The sequence below is a fragment of the Typopeltis vanoorti genome, chromosome 9 (genome assembly GCF_054136105.1).
Source record: "Typopeltis vanoorti isolate ZY-2024b chromosome 9, IOZ_Tvanoo_1.0, whole genome shotgun sequence".
Classification (NCBI taxonomy): domain Eukaryota; kingdom Metazoa; phylum Arthropoda; class Arachnida; order Uropygi; family Thelyphonidae; genus Typopeltis; species Typopeltis vanoorti.
In genome coordinates, this window is record NC_143557.1 from 11,679,043 (window position 1) to 11,705,660 (window position 26,618).

General features: G+C 37.4%; 1 protein-coding gene across 2 annotated transcripts in view; it reads right to left on the bottom strand.

The window, feature by feature from the left end:
• LOC150102885 (uncharacterized) overlaps nucleotides 1–26,618 on the bottom strand; it is a 269,877-nt gene that overhangs the window by 124,620 nt on the left and 118,639 nt on the right. For both annotated transcript variants that reach the window (XM_090397856.1, XM_090397855.1), the window contains exon 3: nucleotides 9,069–9,171. In XM_090397856.1, coding sequence (XP_090253982.1) covers nucleotides 9,069–9,171 — 103 coding nt within the window. The remainder of the gene's footprint in view (nucleotides 1–9,068; nucleotides 9,172–26,618) is intronic.

Genomic DNA, 26,618 nt, shown 5'->3' on the forward strand with positions numbered 1-26,618 from the left:
GTTAGTGAAGGGTAGATCATGCCCCAGTAACTTGCTCATGTTTTATAACACAGTGATGGCTGAACTGGATAAGGGTAATGGGTTTATAGTGATTCTACTGGACCTTGTTAAGGCCTTTGACAGGATACCACATGGAATTCTAATCAGTAAACTGCAGCATATAGGGGAATGGATATAGGGTTGGTGAGATGGATAGGAGGGTGGTTGATGGAGAGATATCAGAGAGTGGTTTATTCAGGAGTAGAGTCCAAAAGACTGTCTGTGACTAGTGGTGTGCCACAGGGTTCTGTTCTTGGATCACTACTGTGCATTTTGTTCATTAACGATATAGGAAAGGATCTGAGAGGAAGTGTTCATTTGTTTGCTGATGATGCCAAGTTGGGTAGAGCAATAGTTAGTGCACAATTATTGTTTAACTAGCCTTTGTACTTGTACTGATGATGCCTGTGATACTTAGGCGAAAATTCTACCAATAAAGAATATTTTACATGAGTTAATTCCATTATTATAACTGTAAGTAATATGTCTACTCGTGGTATTTCCTTACCGAAACTTAATGTAATATACACAGTATTTAACCTTTCATTCCAAAGTGCATAACATTACATTTTGCAACATTAAACTAACAACCATTATCCTTCAACTGCAATGTCAATTTATTTAAATCATCCTGTAGGATATCTACATCACCTTTATCAACTACTGCCCTCCCCAGTTTTGCATTATCAGCAATAAATCATTACCTATATCATTAATATCTAAACTAAAGAGCAGTGGCCATAGTACAGATTTCTGAGGCACTCTGCTAGTCACCGCCATTCTCCTAGATTCCACTCTACCATATACACTACTCTCTGGTGTCTGTCAGTTACCCCATCCACGCCACCAACTTCATATCCATTCCCATTTGCTCTTACTTACCTAATAGCTTTTCATGCAGTATTCTGTCAAATATCTTCGCAAAGTCCAGAAGTATCTCATGGTTTAGGCATTTCCCTATTTGAATTCTGTTTTAACTGTATTATAAAATATGAGTAAATTACTAAGGCAAGGACCTACCTCTTACAATCTCCACTGTAGAACACTGTATTGTTATCCACCCATTCCCGAATTTTACTTTCAGACAACTTTTCCAATACTTTCTGCAATTAAATTTGCTATTTCTGCCTTGGTGCTGTTTTTATATCATCAAGCTATCTTACGTTCTTTCTGCTCCCTTGGAGTCTTGCCAGAGCTGAGACTAAGATTCTTGCACATTCTTGTGGTACACGGGTCAATACCATATCATTTCCTTTTTACTTATTTATTCAAAATCAACTGTTGTGAAATATTTAATAAAAAAAAAAGAAAAAAAGTAAGATAATCTTATATCGCTAAATAGCAGATATCCTACACTCTTATCCATCAGGCTCTCTCCCTGTGCTTTACTCAGACATTACTAACACAAGGAATCAGGGCTGGCACTAGGCTGGACGTCGCCCACCTGCAAAACTAAAATGGGTGGCCCCCAAACAAATTGCAGTTTATTTATTTATATTTTTGTCATAATCATGTGGAAAGAATTTACAAGAGTTGTTTTGTAAATTTGTAACTGTAACTTTGTAACTTTTTCTAACTGTAAATTTGCAGCAATTATATTGACTTACCTAATTATTACTTAATTCATTTACAAAACTTTAAAGAAAGAATGAGATTTCATACTAACACTTCGAAACGGCGCCTACCTTGTAGTGGCAACCGCCTGCACTTTGAAAAGGTGCCCACCTTGTAGTGGCGCCTGCCTGCAATGCAGGCCTTGCAGTCCGCTTCACCAGCCCTGCAAGGAATACAGCTTATCAAACCACACCTTCCTATTTTATGGCTTCATTGAGTATTTTGTACACAAAATTATTAATAGTTATGAAGTTTTTCTGTTGCTAGTCTCCAATGAAGTTGTCAACCATATTACCATCCCATACATGTATGTCAAAGATTTAACTGACAAATTTCCAAATTGCTTAAGTCCATTGTATCACAGTGGCCAGTCAGTGAATTAATAAATTTGTATTTATTCTTCTTGTTATTATTATTATTCAGGCCTCCATGAAGTCAAAAAACTCATTGTAGGAGGTCCTTCCTATGGAAACATGAAATCTATCATACCACTCATTAACTGACGAATCTCCAAACTGCTTAAGTCCATTGTATCACAGTGGCCAGTCAGTGAATTAATAAATTTGTATTTATTCTTCTTGTTATTCAGGCCTCCATGAAGTCAAAAAACTCATTGTGGGAGGTCCTTCCTATGGAAACATGAAGTCTATCATACCACTCCTTGAACTCATTTACTGTTCATGCTCTCACCACTCTATCAGGCAATGCATTCCATGGTTCAACCACCCTAATGCAATGAAACCATTTCTCAACTTCATGCTCACAGCTTCCTTTCCAAACTTCCAGGGATGGCCTGTTCTCATCACTCCTTCCTGCTGTTCCACCAAGCGAAAGAACTCCCCAGAGTCAATCCTGTAACTGCCTCTCAACAGTTTAAAAGTCTCAATCATATCACCTCTCCTTCTCCTATTTACCAAACTATGCAGTCCACATTCCCTCAGCCGATCCTCATAACTATCCTTGTACAGTCCTGAAACCATCTTTGTTATCTGTCTCTGTACCCTTCCACAGTTAATCTACGAGGGTTGTTTGAAAAGTTTGGTAAAAAAAATAAGTTAAACACATTTTTTTTTGGAAAAAAATAATCTTTATTTCTCAACATAGTCTCTATTGAAGTCTACACATTTGGTCCAGCAAGTTTCCAATTTTTTCATCCCATCTAAAAAGTAGGATTTGTCAAATTGTGCAAAATAGTCATTAACATCCTTGATGACATCCTCGTTGGAAGAAAAATTTTTTCCCGCTGAGATGTATTTTTAAGTTTGGGAACAAGAAGTCACACAGGGCAAAGTCCAGATTTGGTGGATGTGAAACCAATTTAAAACTCAATTCGTGAAATTTTGTCATTGCGATGGCCGATGTGTGGGATGGTCCATTGCCTCAATGACAGAGCACTTTTTTTGTGCACCAATCTTAGCTGTTTTTTCTTCAGTTCTTCTTTTAAATGATCCAACAATGATGTATAATAGACTCCTGTTATGTCTTACCCTTTTCCAAATAGTCTATTGTGATAATTCCTTGGAATCCCAAAAAACCGTAGTCATCACCTTCCCAGCTGACAAAACGATCTTCGCTTTTTTCGATGCTCTTTCAACAGGCATTGCCCATTGTTTTGACTGCTATTCAGACTCAGGTGTGTAGTGGTAGATCCAAGTTTCGTCTAGAGTCACGAATCACCACAAAAAATTCTGCCAAATGCAATTAAACGTCGCCAAACACTGCGTTGAAATGTCTTTTCGCATGCATTTTTGATCGACATTCAATAATCGTGGCACCCATCATACACACAGCTTTTTCATGTGCAATTTTTTTGTGAAGAATATTATACACCCATTCAGTTGAGATGATTGCAATCTCATGCACTTTCACTCAGCGTTCTTCCATAACAATACCATGAATTTTGTCAATTCTACGAAGGAAATGATTGATTTCCTTCGTAGTGACCTCAGTCTTCGTAGTGCGCTTTATCTTCGATGGACTTACAACCACGTTTAAATTCATTTATCCAAAAATAAATAGTCTTAAATGCTGGTGCAGAGTCCTCATGAACTGAATGTAACTCGGCTTTGATCTGCACAGCTGTTCATTTCTTCAAATAAAAGTGTTTTATCACTGCATGAAACTTGCTTCTCTCCATTTTTATGAAAAATGTGAATACAGTCATTTTAAATGATTCCCAAATGAGAACTACATGTCGCACATGGTTCAAATTTTGCCAGGTGTCATGAAAAAGATGATACGTGCCAACACTGGTATGAATGAATGAAATGTGCCACCATCTATTGGAAATTTACCAAACTTTTCAAGCAACCCTCATATCCCCTTCAAATCCTTGGGACCAAATTTGAGAACAATAGTCTAAGAGTGGTCTGATCAGGGTCTTATACAAAGGAACAATAACTCTTTTATCTTTAAAGGTCAGCATCCTTCCCAGTATTGCAGCAATCCTCTGGGTTACCTTCACCACCTTTCCAATATGTTCCCTGAATTTCAGTTTTCCATCAATCATCACTGCCAGATCTCTTGTCTTCCCTACTTCCTCCAGTACAGCTCCTCCAATCGAGTATGCAGCCTCCCATCAATGTATCTCAAACTTAAAGACTTTACATTTTGCTGCATTAAACCGATACCGCAATTCATTTACCCATCTGTCTACTTACCTGCTTCCCAACCCGTGTGCTCCTCGGCTTGTAGCAACATCCCATTAAATATCCTGTCTTGTCCACCTCTACCTCACACGATATGGTTTCAAAACCATTAGTGTCACTGCCTTGCAAAGCCTCCACTCTAAAAGGACATAAGTCATCACTTATCATAAGCAGTACTCCACCGGCACGCTTTCCCTTCTTATCCTGCCGAAAAATGCTGTACCCTGCTACTTCTATTCCTGTTATTATATCATCTTCCATCAACCACGTCTCAGAACCAATTCATTTGCAGCCCTACAAATCCTCTTGCAGGGCTACAACATCTGCACTATTACTAATAACCCTTCCATTCTTCACATAATCTGAAAACAGATGAATATCCACTTGCAATCCATTGACAATGTCACTAATATAAAGGTTAAGCGATACAGGTCAAAGTACTGAGCCCTGTGGGACCCCACTTATAACCTCTCCCTCCTTGATACTGCCCACCATACACAACTCTCTGATACCTATCAGACAGCCAATCCTGAATCCAGTTGACTAACCTGACATCTAAACTCATATGCTGCAAGTTAAATATCAGCTCATCATGTGGCACCCTGTCAAATGCCTTTGCAAAATCCAAAAAAAAAAAAAAAAAAAACTGGCAGTATATGCCTTTCCCTCATCAACTGCTCTTGTAACTTTATTATAAAAGGCAATCATATTACTCAAGCAAGAGCACCCCTTAACAAATACATGTTGACTCTCAAGATAACATTACCCTCACTGCCCAACGTTGCATATGGTCTGTCACTAATTTCTCCAAGATCTTATCAACTAATGATGAAACACAAACTGGCATATAGTTAGACACATCCAGTCTGCTACTGCCCTTATGCAATGGCACTATCTTACCTTCCTTCCATTTCTTGGTGCCTGTTCCATAGCCAGACTTTCACTGAAAGGTCAACAGAGCTGTCAGTTCTTTAGCACATTCTCTCAAAACCCGTGGTGAAATGCCATCCAGTCCTACAGCTTTACTGACATCCAGAGTCCTTAGTATTTAGAACACACTCTCCTCTTGCGCCTCTAAACCTCGAACCTGCCCTATCCATCTAGTATTAAAACCTACTTCTCCAGGATGAAATACTCCAATAAAGTGCTCATTGAATTACTCCACTATGTCCTCTGCATCAGTAACTCTATTCCCATTTTTATCCCACAATGTTATTCTTCCACAATCATTTCTCCTCCTACTGGCCACATATCTAAAAAATTCCCTAGGGTTATCCTTGGATCTTAGTGCCAATCTCCTCTCATATTCCAGTTTCACCTTCCTTACCATATTAATCACTCCTGGCGCGAATCTTATATTCTTCATGCCTCTGCTCTCCACCCCTCTCCTTATATCTTTTCCATAACCTGTTTTTCACCTGCATTTCCTGTTTGATATTGTTTGTCATTCACTTTACACTAAATTGTGTCCTCTTCTTCACTCGTGGAATACAGTTTATTATTGTTGCTAACAAATATTTCTTCACAATTTCCCAAGCACTAATGATATCCTGGCCTTCCAATTCTTCACTCTATGAAACTGCCTACCCCAAGTTCATATCTAAGACCATTATAATAACCTGCCTTATAATTCCACATATTTTCCATTTTCTTTGATACTCCTGCATGTCTATTCATCTTTCAAGTCAAAACCACATGGTCACTCTCTCCAACAGAGGGGGAGGAGATGTCATCTCAGCTATTATCAGCTCTTCTGATGCTATGACCAAATCCAAAACTCTTGAACCCCTTGTTCCCTCTATTGCATGTTGCCTAAGACATCTGTCCCTCAAGAATTCTAGAAATTCCATTCCTTTATTACTACATGCATTTTCCTCTTCCCACCTTATACTGCTGTAGTTAAAATCTCCCATAACAATCATTCTTCTTGCACTTGCCAAGCTCAACTACCTAACCATCTCCTGCTTCCCAAGCCTGTGCGCTCCTTGGCTTGTAGCACCATCCCACTAAATATCCTGTCTTGCCCACCTCTACCTCACACCATATGCTTTCGAAAACATTTGTGTCACTGCCTTCCAAAGCCTCCACTCTTAGAGGACATAAGTCATCACTTATCATAAGCAGTACTCCACCACCGTATTTTCCCTTCCTATCCTGCTGAAAAATGCTGTACCCTGCTACTTCTATTCCTGTTATTATATTATCTTCCGTTAACAACATCTCAGAGCCAATTCATCTCCTTTATTCCGGATACTCCTGGCATTAGTATAAATCATAAAAATGTTACTGCTTCTATACCTAACAGTATCCCCTCCAGACACCACTGGACTCATTGTTACCTGATGTCGTCTCCCTTCCTTCAAGCACCCATTCCCACCATCCACCCTGTGAATTCTAGTTTCCTTGCACTGACAAACCAAGTCATTCAAGAAAACAGCAATCTCTCCAGATGCCTACATCCTTCCTCATTCAAATGCAAGCTGTCTCTCGCATACAACTTCTTTCTGTCCTCATGCCCTCCATTCATCCACATATTCCAATTCCTCTCTTCTGACACGTTCTGGCTATTATGCTATTCATTATTGCTGCTGTTCTGCTCAGCTCGTCATTATCATACCTGGGTAACACATACAATCTTTCCTCTCTGTGTTTTCTTTTGTACAACCTCAAGCAAAAATCTCAGATCTCTCACCACCCGATTTATACTGCCTCTCAAGTCATTCGTGCCCACCATCACAATCATTCTCATCCATCCTTTCACCTCGCTTAATTGCCATAGCCACACTTTCTATCTTTTCTCTAGGCAAACACTCCTCTGGCATCCTATCTTGCATACCGCGGATCATCGAGTGTCCATAGATCATACCTCTTATTACTCTGTTCCTTTATTGCTCACATCCCTCACTCTCTCTCTCTCTCCTCTAACCCTTTCTCTCTGTGTTCCCCTACTTACCTGTTGTTCTGGAATCACTCTATCCCTGGTTCCAGCACTCCCTAGCATTCTTCTCATTCCCTCTCTCCATTCTCGCCTCTTCTATCATTCCCATAACTCTCTTCTACTGTTTCTATTTTCTCCTCTTCTATCATTCCCTGTCTTCCACTGTTGCCATTCTCTCCTCTTCTATCATTCTCATAACTCTCTCATTCCCTCTGTTCTGCTGTTTCTATTCTCTCCACTTCTATCATTCCCATAAGTCTCTCTCACTCCTACTCTGATTCGCCTAATTTCATCTTTCATACTTCTCATCTCATTCCCAAGACGTTCCACCTCCTCTTTCAGCTCAGCTCATCTCTCTCTCTCTGTGTGCAAGTTAGCCACTCTTGCTCACCATTCATCCTCCCAATCAAGACAATCTCTGTAAATTTCACAATCATTCAAGCCTTCCACACTCCCCACTTTTATTTTTTCATTCATATTCTGCTCGTTATTCTCACACTCTATCACACTACTCGTCTCTCTAGGTTGAGATTCTCCCACCCCAGACACAAAGAATTAGGGTTATTGTAATATATGTCTCACTAAGTTCCTCCCATTGCCCACCTTTTGTGCATATATGCATTCCCCCTTCTCTCACCCACCACATATCCAACTGCCGAGATGCATACATACCACAAGCACCACATGCCACAAAATCCTGTATTATATTATGCAAAATAGATCCTTAAATGGGGGAGGACTTGGTAACATGCTATTTGTAATTGGAGCTGCAGCTACCACCATAATTTAAATAGTACAGAGGAACTACTACAACTAAATGCTCTACTATACTATGTTATATGCTCTACTGTAAGCTAATTTACTTACGCGATACTATAAGTATAAACTATATTTAACTATACTAAATAATTAAATACGAAAATTTATCATCATCTTCTCTTCCACTGTAGATGCATCCGAATCTTACCTCACCTTCTCAGTAACCCAAAAATAACACAATATAAACAACAATTAAACTCTCAAAGTTGCAGCATTACTGGAAAATTAAAGTAGCACAATTCGTGACAGAAGTCACACGCACACTATACCACAGCTCAAATTTACCACCATGTTCTTCAGTGACTCTAGCACCTGATTTATTGTAATTATTTCTGGATATCTATTAATGCAGATGGATCTATTCTCCTGCAGCTGATAGTGCATATATAATATCATGCACTTTCAACTGAACTGATGTTCTCTTTTTCATGAACGTTTTCTAATAGTTGTATAGGAAAATGACCATGAAACATAGCTGAAAAGGCTACGAATAAAAATATTTAAATTAATGTAATTTATTTTGTTATTAATGAGTTATATTAAGTTACAGTCAGGTCTACGGAATGTCAGATACAAGGAGAGATTGAGAGAATGCAATTTACAGAGCCTTGTGAATAGAAGAAAAAGAAGATGGCATATGATTCTTCAGACATAAGTTGGTGAAGGGCTGTTACCAGATGAATGTAGAGTATATTTTTCATAGAGTAGAGAGAGTCAAGGGCAAAACTAGAGGCCATCCCCAGAAAGCTGTATAAGGAGGGAATGAGCAGATGAGTGAGAAGTATGTTCTTTTCATGGAGTGTGATTGGTGAGGAAAATATACTTCCTGAAAGTGTGGTGAGTATGGAAACTGTGAATGGGTTTAAGGCATGGTTTGATGATCTTTTTGTACGAGATAGAGTACAGACCACCCACGATGAGTCCTTTGACTCCATGGAGGTCAGATGTTAATAATAGTAATAATAAGTATCATATTAGTAAAACAGCATATACTCATTTTCATTACTTACATGTACATCAATTCTGCTTGTCTGCGGAAAAGGGAGTTCTTCTGGTTTACAAGTTCAAATAACTGAATAATAAGTTCTTCTTCTTCAACAGTCTGATTTTCATCTAAATTCAGTGAAATAACACAAAATTAAAGATGCACAATGCATAAATAAGTGAAAAATATGAATATACAAACAGTACATAAGAAGCAAATACAAGAAAACTTGCTCAATATTTTTATATTGAATATTATATCAATTGTCACCTTATTAAATATTTGGTAACTGACTTATCAATTTCAGTCAGTGTTGTAGGAATCTTTCTCCATTCTTCTTTTAACATATCCTGTGCTTCTCTTCTAGAGGACATACATATCTTTTTATGTTATAATTCCAACTTGCTGATTTATGAGCATCCATTTGACATATTCCTAGCAGTTCTGGGAGGGAGATATGTCCAAGGTCGCTCCTGCTTTAAATTGTTGTTTTGTGCAGTTTTAAATCTCAGCTAGTTGCATGCTATATACTTACATGAATGTACGAGGGTGGTCTGAAAAGATCTCGGCATAACAACGAAAAAATAAATTTATAATTTCAAAATTTTTTTTTTTTTTCAACATAATCACCCTTAAGTATGCTCCAGTGATGCTTCAGTACCATTATCCTGTCCCTGTAGTGGTTCTCAGTATGATCTGCAAAATACCCCTCTACAGCTGCAATCACTTCTTGATTCAAAGAAAAATGCTGACCAGCGAGGAAGAGTTTTAGGTTTGGGAAGAGATAGAAGTCAGAGGAAGCCAAATCTGGGGAATAGGGTGGATGTTCCAACAATTCATAGTGCAGATCTCTTAATTTTCCCACTGACAAAACACCTTTGTGGGCAAGTGCATTGTCCTAATGAAAGATGATTTTTTTTTTCTTTTCTCACAAATTTTTTCGTCTTCTTGTTAAAAGATTGGAATAATATTCCCCAGTTATTGTTTTACCATTTTCAAGATAATTAATAAACAAAATGCCTTTAGCATCCCAAAACACCGATGTCAGGACCATTCCTGCTGATGGAAATGACATTGTCTTCTTTGTCATTGAACAACCGGCTTCTGTCCACTGTTTTGACTGCTGTTTGGATTCCGGTGTGTAATGGCGAATCCAAGCCTCATCCACAGTAATAAATCAAAGTACAAAATCAGTTTTATTCTTGTTAAAACATTCCAAGCACTGTTCAGAGATTTTCATGCGAGTGCGTTTTTGATCTGCTGCGAGCAAGCACAGCACCCATCTTGCACAAAGCTTTTTTATTTGCAATTCTTCATGCAAAATATATCCTACACATTCATTTGCAATGCCTATAAGTCTCAGCAATTTCACGCATTTTACCCTTGACTCGTCGGTCATCCAATACAATATCATGCACTTGATCAATGCTTTCTGGTTTTGCTACACTTTTTTGGACATTTGGAAGTGCTTCATGTGGATCATCTTCAAGGCTGGTATGACCACGTTTAAACTTGGCAGCCCGTTTCTTAATTGTCGAAAATGAAGGAGAAGAGTGCCAATATCTTTTATGGACTTCGTATGAATTTCTTTTGGTTTAAACCTTCTTTCAAAGAATTTTATAACTGCAGGAAACTAAATTTTGTCCATTTCAATCTGATTCTCTTCAACCGACACTTCCATCAACACTTTGCTTCAGACAGCTGTATAAAACAAACTATTTGATAGAATGACTTGCAATTTCACATGGATGCTTATGACAGATGTACCAACTTAAAAAAAAAAAATCTTGCCGATAGTGTTGCCATTTATGGGCGAGGCCGAGAACTTTTCAGACTGCCCTCATATAAACTAGATTTACCATGTTATAAAATTGATTTTTTAAATATGTGAAGTTAGTTAACGTTGAGTTTTTTTTTAAAAAAATTCCATTGTCACTGCTATAAATGTATGCCCTTAGAGTTCTGGGTAGTAGCCTATGCTTCCCTGAATTTGCTAAAAGCTATGGCCAGTAAAAACTCAGCGAGCATAACAACAATCAGCATTCATGTTTCACCACCAGCAGCAGTCACCCACTCTAGTTCAGCAGCAGTTACCATATTTACTCAAATATAACTTGCGCTTTTATCCACAAAATGAAAGTTAAAAAATCACAGTGTGAGATATATGTGGGAATTTTCAGAAATTAAAGTTTTTTAGGATTTAAAAAACTAAAATGACATTTATAATTAAATCCTCAGTATTCATTATAATTTATACTTGCTCACACTGTTTATGAAATGAATGCATTTAAATTTTTATTATCAACGTTATTTATGCAACCGGCCGCTCATATTCATCATGCGATATATTTGAATCTTTTGTGACAATGCTTCTTAAAGTCAATTTCTGGGCAAAATCATGTCCCAAGTTCTCAAAATCCAGTTGCACAAAATGGTGCAACTGGAATTTGAGAACTTGGGACAACAATCATGAGAAGTGGAAATAATCCCATGCAAATCTCTTAATCCCCCCTCACGCAATCCAAGCTCAAGTAGAAGTCAATGCTCTCAACTCCCACATTTCGTCTACTGGTTGCCTCTGTCTCTATGCATACGATTGGAGGGGTATTAATAAAAAATCATGACTCAATGACAAACCAACGATTGTTGAGTTGAAATGCTGATTCTCTTCAACCGAATTCCAAAATATCTGAAACTGCCATAACAACATTCACTATCTATTTCTAAAAGTTATAAACTTTTTTTAATGTTGAATTATATGTGAAACGTTTAAATTTTTTTTTTTTTTTGTAAAGTAAAATCAGGGATGTGAGATATATGTGAGGACGAGTTATATTCGAGTAAATATGGTAGTCAAGGGTTGCAAGATTCTGACAACCATGGAAAGGCACTACTCATGACAGCAGGCAAAGATCAGTAATTTATCCTTCCCATGCAAATATAGTTGCTTTAAATAACCCCATGTACTGCTGCTGCACATCAATAGGATGTGCAGCAGCAGTACTTCCACCAGTACTGCTGGTGGAAGTACTGCTGCTGAGGTGGAAGAACTCACAAAATTCCACCTTTGATAGAAGGCTGCCACGCACGCACCAGCTCAAAGCAACATCAGAGAAATAAAAGTGAGACCTGACAAACAACCATAAGAGCACCACAGCAAAGTAAAGAAGTGGCAGAAGAAATGAAATTTACAACTAACATCAGAAAACATTAATCAAACAACCAAAATATAACCAGTGATCATGCACAACATAAACAGCATCATACTCAAGTGACATCACTCCCACAGCCAAAAGAGGGGGGAAAGAGCTCAATCTCCCCAAGTCATCAGATGATGAGGAGAATGTTGGTTTTCCACATACAGAAAGGCTGTATGTGGAAAACAAACTCTTGAGAAAGCTGCTCTGCTATTAGCAGAGCAGCTTTTTCAAGAGAGTTTGCGGCACATCACAAAAACTGTTCACAATATACGACTACATAAATATCAGTGGGGTAATAACTCATATAGAACAAATGAAAAATCTTCTGGCCAGGAGAAAAAAAAAAGGAAGAAAAACTGTGAATTTCGGAAGAAGGATCTACTGCCTAATCAATGGACTCAACAACAGCAAACCATCCATTAGTCATGTCATCAGCATACAAAAAAGGAAAGATTTTTCAGGGAAGTTTGAGTGAAGAATAAAATTATACAGGTGTGATGAGTTGCATTTCAATGACTTAGGAGTGAGTTCACCGGACAAAGTATTGCTGAACGGAAGTACAGCATGTAATGCGTGCAAGAGATCAGAACAAAGATATGAAGGGAAAAATCAGGAGAGTGGTATTGAAGAGACAGAACTGCTTGGCAGTGGAAATAGTAGTAGTGTGAGAGATGAAGAGAGAGAATGGGAATTCAAGAGGAACAGAGAAACGGGGGTAACCCAGGTGGACAAGGACAGTGGAAGTTGAAAGTGGCAGTGAATGTGTGCATGAAGATGAAGTATATTGTGATATAGGTGGGGAAGTTGAGACTGAGCAGATATATGCAGTAAGTGGTTGGGCAGGTGTGGTGTGGAAATCACAACAAAGTGGCTTGAATAGGACTGGTTATAGACCTAAAAATAAATTACTGTGTTTGTTTACAAATACCAGCAGAATCAGAAATAAGGTAAAAGAAATGATTTTGCTGATTCAGTTTATTTGCCCACAGATCACTGGAATAAGTGAAACATGGTTAAATGAAGATTATATTCATTCAACCTGCTAGCCTGGTTGGCCGAGTGGTTAGCATATCTGCTCTCCAGCCAAAAAGGCAGTGGATTCAAATCCCACCGTGGGCATGGATGTTTGTGATTATCTGTGAAAATACTAGTGGTGGTGGTCACCGGTAGATGGCATAGGTGTAGATGATGAAGATAATTGCAGTTGGTGAATTGGTGGGAAATGGAGAGTTGTAGAGTAGGTGCCCTCCCACGATGAGCCTTTGGACTCCCTGGAGGTGTTACGTAATAATAATACAATAGTAATAATAATAATATTCTAACAGAAATAGAAATGGAAGGATACAGTATTTTTCGCAAGGATAGAAAGGACAAGAAGGGAGGAGAAGTACTGTTGATAGCAGGGGAATTATGTCCACATACGGCAGCCATGAAAGAGAGAAACAGTGGCTATAGTTATGAGGAAGTTTGGTGTATGGAGGTTGAGAGGAAGACATATTTAGTTGGATGTTGCTATAGGCCTGGGAATGTCAAGGGTGGTGATGAAGAAATGTATAAACAACTAGGATTAGTGAATATAAGATGGGAACTCTTATGGGTGATTTTATTTTAATTTTAATGGCTGTACAGATTGGAATGATGAGACAGCATTTGGGAATAAGGAAAATGGATTTCTCAAGTTCTTGAGAGATAACTATCTCAAGCTGCATGTAAAGGAGACACACAAGGTTCGAAAGTTCTAGATCTGATCATTTCATCAGAGGATGTAATTGTGAGAGGGGTTTCACACTTTCCTCCAGTTGATGAAAGTGATCATGAAGTAATCACCTGTGTTGTTGCTAGTCATATGAAGACTTTAGTGAGGACAGGATATATATGTGGAATCATAAGGCTGATGATTATGACAAGCTTAGGAGATGGCTTGGAGCTATAACATGGAATGAGGAGTTGAGTGGTAAGGATATAAATGCTGCATGGGAACTGACAAAGAAATACATAACAGCATCAATATGTGAATGTATTCCGAAGGCCAAAAGGCTGAATAAGATAGGTTAAAATGGATAAATGTGAAGCGTAAGCATGAAATCTGGAAAAAGAAAGTACTTTGGAGGAAATACAAGATGAATAAAGGTAAGTCATTCACTTGAAGAATATAAAGAATAAGCCAGGAGAGTGACTCAGTAAGGAAAACAAAAGTAGAGTATGAGCAGAAATTGGCAAGTGCAAAGAAAAACCCTCAAGTTTTTTTTAGATATGTGGCAAGTGGAAGGAACAATGATCATGGTAAGATGAAGTTCATAGATGAAAGTGGTGGAATGGTTACTGCTGCAGAAGACATTGTTGAGGTATTCAGTGATCAATTTATAATGGTATTTCACCCTGATCAGGGTGGAATCATGAGGAACTTAAGTGTAGAAGACACAGGACAAGGATGGCTTAATTGTGAGTGAGCGGTAGTTACCTGAGGAAATAAACAAACATGATGTCAATAAGGTGATAAGATTTGATGACATATCACTATGCCTCTTAAGGGGAATGTTCCAGGGAATTGGCATGCCTGTTTAATAAGAGTGTTGTAACAGCACAGGTTTCAAGGGAGTGAAAGTAGGGTAAAATTATTTCACTGCATAAAGGTAGTGATAAGGATATAGTTTCAAATTATAAGCCAATCTGTATATCTGGAGTTGTGGTGAAGATACTGAAGAGATTGGTGAGAACTAGTATACAGAAATGGGTTTATAACAGCAGTATTCTCTGCAGTTATCAGCATGGATTTGTTAAAGGGAGATTGTGTTTCATTAACTTACTGATGTACTATAACAAGGTGACAAATACCTTGGACAGGAGAGATGCATATACAATGGTGCACTTGGATTTTACAAAGGCTTTTGATAGACTGCCACATGACAAGCTCTTAAATAAATTAAAACAGATGGGATTGGATAACAGACTTCTCAGTTGAATCAGTGAATGGCTGCCAGTTAAGTATCAGAAAGTTGTATAATGGGGTGTATTATCCCAAAAGAGGAAGGTAACTAGTGGTGTACTATAATGGTTAGTTTTGAGACTATTGTTGTTCAATTTGTATGTTAATGACAGTGGGATGGGTTTAACTAGTGATATGCAGCTGTTGCAAAACTCGGGAGAGCAATGCAGAGTCAAGCAGATGTTATGACCTTACAAGAGGACTGAAATAGATTGCATGAATGGGCATGTAAGCAAAAGTGTCAGTTCAATGTTGCAAAGTATAAGGTTTTGAGATTGGTAATGAACAATGGGATGCAAAGTACACGCTTGATAGGGAAACTTTAAATGAAGTAGAGGAGATGAGATCTAGGAGTGATGGTGGACAAGGACCTATAATTCATGAGCCACTTTGCACAAGTTGTGAAGACATCACATTGAATAATGGCAATGATGCAAAAGGATCCTGACATGAAGAAATAAAGAGGTTATAATGCCATTGTATAAAGCCTTGATCAGACCTCATATGGATTAATGTACGCAGATATGGTTACCGGTTTTCATGGTGATGAGGATATGTTGAAAAGGATCCAGAGAAGATTCACAAAGGTTGTCAGTGGTCTTTAGAATGTGGGTAATTATGAGGACAAATTGAGAGAATGTAAATTGCAAAACCTCGTGAACAGGAGGAAGAGGGGGGGGATATGATTGAGACATATAAGCTAGTAAGAGGTTGTTATTAGGTCGACATGGAAGAGATTTTTCATAGAATGAGAAGGGAGGGGGTACAGCAAGAGGCCACTGCTGGAAACTTTATAAGGAGGATGTGAGCAGAGGAGTAAGGAACAGGCTCTTTGCATGGAGAGTGGCTGGTGAGTGGAATGCATTGCCTGAGTGTGTTGTGAATGTAGACACATTGAATCAGTTTAAAGCACAAAACTGAACTACCAATCATGCTACATAACCTGACAAAAGCCTGAAACTGCTTGCCAAAAGGTAAGTCTCCAGGGATGATACATGACCTCACAAATGAATTTTATCACACTTCTGGGAGCAACTAAGCTGCTTCTGTACAGAGTATACATTGAAGCATTCCCTAATTGCTTCTCTAGGAGAATGATATCAATCATCAATTCCTCCCAAATAATGGTGATCTCACCAAACTGGAAAACTGGCAGTCCGTCTTCATTATCAATACTGATTGCAGAATAATACTTAAGTCATGGCTAACAGGATTAGACTTGCACTAGAGGAGATTACAGACAAACACTAGGGCTATGTCATTCCAAACACATCGATCCACAACAATGTACACTTAAGAGATCTTATAAGTCTTGCCAACGTAAAAAATGAGAGCAAGAGCCTTATAACACTCTACCACAAGAAGGTCTTTGACTAAATTGAACATGCCTACTTGTTTAAATATTTACATGCATATGGTTTGGACCCAACATCATTAATGCAATAAAGCTGCTATATTCCAATGCTCACTTCTGCCTGAAAGTAAACAGACTCACTGTAGCTTTTCCATACCAGAGGGGAATAAAACAAGGCTGCCTACTATCTGGCATACTTCACATAATTGCCATAGAGCCTTTCCTGTGAAGATTAAATGATTTAAAAGATTAAATCTAAGAGAAACTCATTCTTTGACTCCTTCCTATTAAATACTGACTTTGACTTGACAGCTTGTACCAGTGATGTTATCATAGAAGTTCGTGAGGAGGACGACTTTTCATGAATACAAACAGCATATCAATTGTACTAAACAGCTCCAGGAGCAAAGTTAAATCTGCACAAAACTACAGGAGATGATGAAGAAACTGAAAAGACAGAACTGAATCACCTATGCCAGACCACTGGTCTTGTGAGGAAAACAAATATCTTGGAATCTACCTTGGAAACACACATTTCTATGCAAACAGAAACCAGGATACACTAATCCAATGTTCCAAATAAATATTAGCAAAATGGAACTTCATATGAGCCACTGCATCTATAAGAGGAAGAGAAATAATCATTAATCAAGTGTGCTCTGGCATGTGCTGAACATTGTAGCTCATTAAAAAAACATAATCTGAAATCTACTGAATTACATGGAACAAAAGCAGTTGGCTCTCCTACACCAAACTATCCTCTTCCTCTTCTTAAGAGAGAGATGAAGGCTTAATATCAGTTGACTATAAAGTAACAACTTTTTGTACCCCGTTTTTCATAAATAGGCAATATTGTGAAAAACCACATAAAAATACAATGGAACAAAATCTCTCCTGCCATCAGAGGTCTATTCTGTCCCAAGAATGGCAACATGTTCTGTTGCCATTCTTGGGACTTTTCAGACATGTAAATTTCTGAAATACTCAAAGAGCCTTTCTTCCACAATAACATGATAAGAAATCCCACCACAACAAACAGCTTTTCTTCCTTTCATGAAGTTGGCATGGTGTGAAAATCATAGCAAACATTTTATCTCCAAACCTCAGATTGCCCTGTTCCCAAACCCTAACAACCCTTGAATATAGGAGTTAAGCTGAATAGATGGATGCCATCAATATGCAGTTCAGATAGCCATGCCATAAATTGCATCTGAATGCCTTTGAAAACCAACAGCAGGAAATTCGACACCTATATATCTCTTGCAAAACTGGTAATACAATGGTGACACTCAATTTGTCCAACATGCACTAGGTGTATGCCTTTCTAATCCAAAGAACACAGCAAGCAGCTTCAGAGAATCCATCATCTCAGCAAACATCCATTAAATGGAGCTTCATTCAGAATTATCAGAGAATTACCTATTGTGGAAGAAAACCAGAACAATTCCTTAAGTCTACTTCGAGTGTCCTGTTAGCAGCAAACTTATCTGTTTAGCTTGGGAAACTGTAGCTCTAACCTTAGCCAGCTCCATTCAGAAGAAGAATACTTGAACCTAGCCTGTGCATGGCAGAGAAGCCACCCACTATGTAGCCATTTCTTCATTACTGCAAAAGCAGTGATATAGAGCCTTTAACTTCAATACAACTAGAGCAAGCAGCAGGAGCTATTCAGTGAGAGATGTAACTGACCATATTCTTGCAGCTTTTAAACAAAAGGTGAGAAGCCATCTTCCCCACAAGCATAATCATCATCACAATAAAAACAATACCATACACTTCTTTCAGCAACAATGGAATAAAATGAATCTGGTGGCTGAGCAAGACAACATCACAATCCAGTTTCCAGACTATGAGCAACATTATCATCTCCCCAGGGGGGGGGGATGTAGGGGAAAATATCCTTTCCTGCTCATTTATGGCCTAGAACCCTGTCAACAACAATCCTTAAACTGACTTTGTTCTTTTCATCAAATCTTGTAATTTTTGCATTTAACAATCACAATGAATCTAAAGGCTCAGCATGAACACAGTCCACACCTTAATTAACGTCAGTTGAACTTTTGTGCATAAGTTTTTTTGTTTTTTTTTAACTAAAAATAAGAAAAAATTAAAGAATTTAATGACTGGAATGTGAGCGATACCAAAATAGATAAAACTATTTATTATTTGAATGCACAACTATTTTCGTCTTCTTAGAAAACTTCATCTGGTGCATAACATGAAAAGAGAAATACAGAAATCCAGTCATTAAAATTTCTTTAATTATGCCATATTGCTTAGTAAATCTGATCTCTGGTCTGGTCTCCTGGTTTCCATTGTGATTCTGATATACTGGAGAGAGTTCAAAAGAGAGTGTTAAAAATGATATCAGGATTGTGGAATACTGATTATGAAGACATATTGAGAATTTGTAGACTGCAGACACTAGCAAACAGGAGAAAGAGGGGGTGATATGATCGAGACTTACAAATTTCGGAAAGGGTCATACAGGATTTCAATTGATGGAATTTTTCAATTTATGGAGGGTGGGGAAAAGACGAGAGGGCATCCTTGGAAGATGAGAATGAAGGCCACCAAGAAGGGTGTGAGGGCTAGATTTTTCTCTCAGAGGGTGGTACGTGGGAATGGATTGCCTTTGGATGTTCTGAGTGCAAGCAGTGTGAATGAATTCAAGAATAAGTATGATAGCTGGTGTGTGCAGTACGTGGCCTCCCTCGATGAGTCTCTGCCTCCCTGAAGGTATGTCTTAATAATAATAATAATAAATCTGTTGTATCAAATATACATATAATATAATATAATAACAGAAAGTCAGGATCTGTTCTCAGAGAGAATCCCAGTTCTGTCCAGCAACATTCAGTGTCACATTACTGTTACTATTTATACATTCTGTTTATTTCATTATCAACTTTTAGTCAAAATTTAATGTTATTTCGATTATGACTTTGTCTGTGTTTTCACAGATTATTTTCATCATAAATCTCTTCAAATTCCTGATATATACTCTTGAGAGTGTACATGATACTACATGAAAAGTTTACATTATTATCACTTCTTATCAACTATTTTCCTACAAATTAACCTGTCCTGTCAAGACTTCAGTATTGTCAGATCTTATAGTTTGGTCTGTTTCTAAGGCATTTCTAACTGCATACCACCCAGTTACAGACTGGTCCAGTGGGCTGACATGCAAATGGGACTAAATATCTGATTTTTTTTTAAAAAAAACATTCACACTTCATTTTGTTTGGAAAATAGTCATTAATAAAATTGTTTCTCAAATGAGCTGGGAAAATGCAGTGAAACACACACACAAAAACATAACAAATGTGCTTGGCTAGGCACACGACATCAAGAGTGATGTTGAACAGCCCACTATTCAAGACTTGTGTTGCACCCTATTGTGCAACTGCATATCATTTGTTCAGCTATTCAGCATTCATTTGTTCATTTTGTGAGTAGCTAGATGAATTTGTTCTTCTTCTTCTTCTCTTCAAAGATTAGGCATTTGCCTGTTCTGGTTTTAATGGTCTTTACATCTTGCAACTGGTCTCTCTCTCTAAGATATCAGCTACCAAAAGAGGTAAATAAATATATTTCCATCCTAAACAGATGCTCTTTCCATTCTTGATCTTTTCATTTACGTTGTAAATATCTAGCTCTTTTCTGATGCCTTCCTTTTTTTTTATATGGTCCAATTTTGTGCATCCTTTAATTGCTCTTAAAATTTCCTGCAGCTCATACTTTATGATATATTTGTGGCTGCTAAATAATAGTAATATACAGTATTATTATGTACCATATACCTATAAATATAGTTACCTCTGGAATGTCGAGTATGAGGAAAGATTGAGGAGATGCAATTTGCAGAGTCTGGTGGACAGGAGGAAGAGGGGAGATATGATAGAGACCTATAAGTTGGTAAGGGGTTGTTATAGGATCAATGCTGGAGAAGTTCTACAGAAAATAGTGGGAGATCGGGGGAGAACCAGAGGTCATCCCTGAAAACTGTATAAAGAAGGTGTGAGTAGGGGAGTGAGAGGCAGGTTTTTTTCGTGCAGAGTTGTAAATGATTGGAATGCCTTGCCTGAGAGTGTGGTGTCTGCAGGGAGTTTGAATGTGTTCAAAGCACGGTATAATAAGCTGTGTGTGTGATAAAAGGGCCTCCCAGATGAGGCTTTGACTCCATGAGGTCTTGGATGATAATAATAATAATATATTAAAATAATATACGGGGTGCTCAAGGGTCAAAGTTGTATAACTGAGATGAGACCTCCACATAGCCTTTAAGGGAATGTAGAGAACCAACCAGGGCTTCTGACCTAATGTCCAATCCTCACCTCGTGGTGCACCCTGTTGGGTATCTACTTGGATACTGAACAGACGAGGATGGGCTGGCAATTTGGGATTTAGCCGAACAAATTGTATTCTTATTGGTTAAACCAAAATATAGAAAATGATGGTACAACATGACAAAATTTCATGCCGGCTGGGGAGTCGCCGGGTTAAACAAGGCCCCCGTTGTTTTCGCCAGGGAACCAGGGCGCACAGCGAAAAGTCAGTTACTGGAACAAATCTGAAAATAAACCCCAACTCAACATCACCAGAGTTAAAGATCGATACTATCAACATAAGAAGCCTGAATGGCAAAGAAATGGAGCTAGCTGAGGAATTAGATAAGTACCAGATCGACATAGTAGGAGTGACTGAAACAAAAAAGACCAAAACTGGTGAGATCTTTCTGAGCAATAAATACAAAATGTTATATTCAGGAAATCACAATCAAGGAAAAGAAGGAGTAGCCATAATATTCAACACAAAATATGAGGTTAATCTTCTTGAATGGCAGGCAGTCACAAGTAGAGTGATGTAGGCAAATATCAGAATGGGGAATTGGACAATGAGACTTATTTGTGCCTATGGTCCCACAGAAGGTTCTACTAAGGTAGAAGTGGAGGAATTTTTTGATGCTTTAGAAAAAGCAACTGACACAATGAAAAAGGAAAAGTTGGTCCTTGTTGGGGATCTAAATAGCAGAGTAGGAAATGATTGTCAGACATACAAAAATATTTTGGGAAAATTTGGAGAAAATAGAAAAGCTAATAATAATAATGGCAAATTGCTGTTGGATTTTTGCTCAGGACATGGACTGGTTATTATTAAAACCATGTTCCAACATAAAAATGTGCACAAATTCACATGGAGAGAAGAGGCTAGGAATAAGAAAAGTCTCATTGACTATGTTATTGTTGATAGTGATGTTTTCTGCTTGGTGCAGGACACCAAAGTGTACAGAGGATTTGAAATTGGAAGTGATCACTATTTAGTCTTGAGCAGGATAAAATTAATTTCATAATGAAAAGAATAACATGTAAGAAAGTTTTAAAGCGAATAAAAGTTGAGCAGCTCTCAGATGTGAACTGTAGACTAAAATACACAAAGATTATTGAAGAAAAAATGAAAGAGTTTCAGAACAGGAATCAAACCTTGGAGATTCAGTGGCAAACTCTGAAGAAAACATTGATTGATTCTGCCAGAGAGGCATGTGGTGAGGTTGTCTGTAAGGATAAAAAAAATGAGAACTCCCTGGTGGACACAGAAAGTTAAAGAGGCAATGAAGGAAAAGAAGAAAGCATAACAAAAGTTACTGTCAAATAAGTCAGCTTGTGCTCTTAGAGAATATAGAGACAAATGCGAGAATGCTAAACACTGTGTAAAACTAGCTAAACAAAAGTCATGGGAGGATTTTGGCAAGAATATAGAAAATAAATATCAAGAAGGCGGCAAAATATTCTGGAGGTTGTTGAAGAAGCTTAACAATGGAAGAAAGAGTGCTGTAAAAGGAATTAGAGATGATAAAGGTGACATGAAAACGGGAGAAAAAGATATCCTTGAAGTATGGAGTAATTACTTTGAAAAACTGCTAAATGAAACAAGCAGTGATGACAGCACAGTGGTAAAAAACACTGACCAGGCATGCAGTCAGGAATACATATGCATACTTGAAGTAGAAAAAGCCATCAAAGGCTTGAAATATGGAAAGGCAGCAGGAGTAGATGATATTCGACCAGAAATGCTCAAGTATGGTGGTATAAAAGTCTTACAGTGGCTGCACTGCATAGTTCAGAAAGCCTGGACAGAGGGACGAATTCCCGATGATTGGAGTAGAGCTCTCATAGTACCCATATATAAAAAGGGAAATAAAACTGCATGTGAAAATTACAGAGGTATTTCCCTACTAAGTGTTCCTGGCAAGATCTATGCAAGTATACTTGAGAAACAGTTGAGAAGAATTGTGGAATAAAAGCTTGGTGAAGAACAAGCTGGATTCAGGCCAAATAGAGGCTGTCAGGATCAGATCTTCACTTTACGACAAATAGTCGAGAAAGCATGGGAATATAACAGAGATCTATATTTAAGTTTTGTCGATCTGGAAAAGGCATATGACAGGATGCCAAGAGAGAAGCTATTCAATACGCTGCAGTTATATGGTGTGAATGGGGCATTATATCAAGCAATACTTAGTCTTTATTTGAGTTGTAAGTCAGCAGTTAGAATTGAAGGAAGTACAGTAAGATGGTTTAATGTTAAATCTGGTGTGAGATAAGGATGTACATTATCCCCTCTGTTATTCATTATCTATATGGATCACATTATGAAGGAAAGTGGTATTAAACATGATATCAAAATTGGAGATGTTAATGTCAGCTCTTTGCTTTATGCGGATGATGTCATACTTCTAAATAAATCTGCTACAAGTCTGAAGGATTCTCTGACTAAATTGAATAGCTGTTGTAATAGATATGGTATGAAGGTCAGCAATAAAAAGACAAAGACAATGAAAATAGGCAGAATTATTAAAAATGTCAACTGTGTTGTGAATGTAGAACCTGTGGAACAAGTAAAACATTTCAGCTATTTAGGCACGATTTTTACTGAAGATGGTAAATTAAATATGGAAATAGACAACAGAATCAGCAAAGCTGGTATGGTGGGAAGTCAACTGAATAAATTCATATGGAATAAGAGAGAAATTAGTCGGAACACTAAATTAGCTGTATACAAGACAGTGTTCAAACCAGTTTTAACTTATGGATCTGAGAGCTGTGTCAGAAGTAAAACACTTGACCAAAGACCAGAGACCACAGATAGAGTCCTGAGAAAGATTATAGGCGTGAACAGATGGTATCAATGGCAATATCATATTAAAAACAAGGATATTAGGAAAGAACTTGACAATGTCAGCATCCAGGAATGCGTTAGCAAAGCTAATCTCAGGTGGTATGGTCACTTAAACAGAATGGGTGAGGAAAGATTAGCAAAACAAGTGTTCTCTTCCAGGTTGGCAGCAAAACAACCCAGAGGAAGACCAAGATATAGGTGGATTGATACGGTACAAAATGTTTTAGATGATAGAAATTTAAGATCTCATAATGTTGGAGTCTTGACAAGTAACAGACTGATTTGGAGGAAAATTGTAGATAGGAAATTAATAATGATGTAATTTTTTTCATGTAGTACTATCATATCCTGTACACCCCTTGAGGGTACATGGCAGGAATTTGATGATGATTATGCAGGAAAGTGGTATTAAACATGATATCAAAATTGGAGATGTTAATGTCAGCTCTTTGCTTTATGCAGATGATGTTATACTTCTAAATAAATTCGCTACAAGTCTGCAAGATTCTCTGACTAAATTGAATAGCTGTTGTAATAGATATGGTATGAAGGTCAGCAATAAAAAGACAAAGACAATGAAAATAGGCAGAATCATTGAAAATATCAACTGTGTTGTGAATGGAGAACCTGTGTAACAAGTAAAACATTTCAGCTATTTAGGCACGATTTTTACTGAAGATGGTAAATTAAATATGGAAATAGACAACAGAATCAGCAAAGCTGGTATGGTGGGAAGTCAACTGAATAAATTCATATGGAATAAGAGGGAAATTAGTCGGAACACTAAATTATCTGTATACAAGACAGTGTTCAAACCAGTTTTAACTTATGGATCTGAGAGCTGCGTCAGAAGTAAAACACTTGACCAAAGACTAGAGACCGCAGATATGAGAGTCCTGAGAAAGATTATAGATGTGAACACATGGCATCAATGGCAATATCATATCAAAAATGAGGATATTAGGAAAGAACTTGACATTGTCAACATCCAGGAATGCATTAGCAGAGGTAATCTCAGGTGGTATGGTGACTTAAATAGAATGAACAAAGAAAGATTAGCAAAACAAGTGTTCTCTGCCAGGTTGGCAGCAATACGACCCAGAGGAAGACCAAGATATAGGTGGATTGATACAGTACAGAGTGCTTTAGACGATAGAAATATAGGATCTTATAATGTTGGAGTCTTGACAGGTAACAGACTGATTTGGAGGAAAATTGTAGATAGGAAGTTAGTAATGATGTAATTTTTTTCATGCAGTACTATCATATCCTGTACACCCCTTGAGGGTACATGGCAGGAATTTGATGATGATGATGATAAAATAATATACCTATAAATATATTAAAAAGGAAAGTGTAAGGTAAATGAGAGAAGTTAAAAAAAGTTATTGTTTTCACAAACCACATCACAATCACATGATTCTTCAAATGAGTAAAATTAATAATTGGATATATTTTTTATTTTATATTTTATTTATTAATAACATTAGATTGGCTTAATAAATTATAATATAGATGTTCATTAAAATTTGGATAGCTGTTTATTTAACTGTTCATTGATTGCTTATGATAATATATTCAGGCAATTTTTGCAAGTTGCTAACAGTTAGGTATGTAATTAATGAATAAAATTATGTTTATTTATGAATGATTTTATCATTTCTGATTCACTGCAACTAAAATTATTAACATAAAAAAATAATAAATTCAATAAAATCAACAATACAAATGAAACAGTTTGTATTCAAGATGTTCATTTAGTGAATAGCTCTTATGAAATTCACATGTGAATTTCATTATTATTTTTATAACTCACCACCACCTCGTAAGACTAATCATGGGAGGCCCAACTTAAACAATAGAAAGTCTATCATACCATTCCTTAAACTTACTCACTGATTGTGCTCTCACCACTCTATCAGGAAATGGGTTCCATGGTTCAACCACTGTTGAATTTTGAATGAAAATATTTTAAAATGAAATATCTTATTCAGAATTTAACAAGAAAAAAAAAACTAATAGGGGAAATGCTTAAATAAGTGTAAAGATGCTAATTTGAAAAGAATTATAATTTTTTTGTAAAAAGGTTCTCTATAAGATATATGTTAGAGCATAATAATGAAGGATCGAAGTCCATTAACGACAACTTCGGATAAATTATATAGCCGACGGCAAATTGCTTACATGCCAACGGCACGCACACACTGTTTTTTCCAGGAAGAAGTGGCTATCGTAAGGAGCATTCCAGGAAGACAGGAATGAAGTAGGAGCCGGGCGCAAAAAAAAAAAGGAAAGTTTTGGGTGAAAGAGGGCGCTAGAGATACGAAGTATAAAACGGGTTTGTCCCCCCCCCCCTGTTCAAGGCTTTTTAGGTTTCTTCATCTGGAATTGCTGGAGAATTTCTGGTGGAGTCAGGAAGAGTTCCAGTTCGAGATCTAGTCGATAGTGGGCAGCTATTCTCTTGATATGTTAATTTTGAATTATTTTCAGCAGCAGTACATAATTCTTTATTATCAATAATGGAGGATTTCCTGAATGTGGTGTATCTTAAAGTGATTCATCACCAGAAACAAATTATTTAAGCCATTTCTGTGCAGTACGTTCTAGTACCACATCTTTTCCAAATCGCACACATATCTTATGCAATGCTTCTGAAGCATTCAAACCAAGTTTAAATTCCTAAAGCAAACAAGCCCAAATTACACCAGGTTCAACTGACATTTTAAAAGGGTTCAAAGTCACAAAAAAAAAAAAAAAAAGAGTACATACTAACTTATACCGCAATGATTGACGGATGCATATCTGTGCCTTATCACACACATAAAAACTGTGCTGTACAAACCACTACAAAAT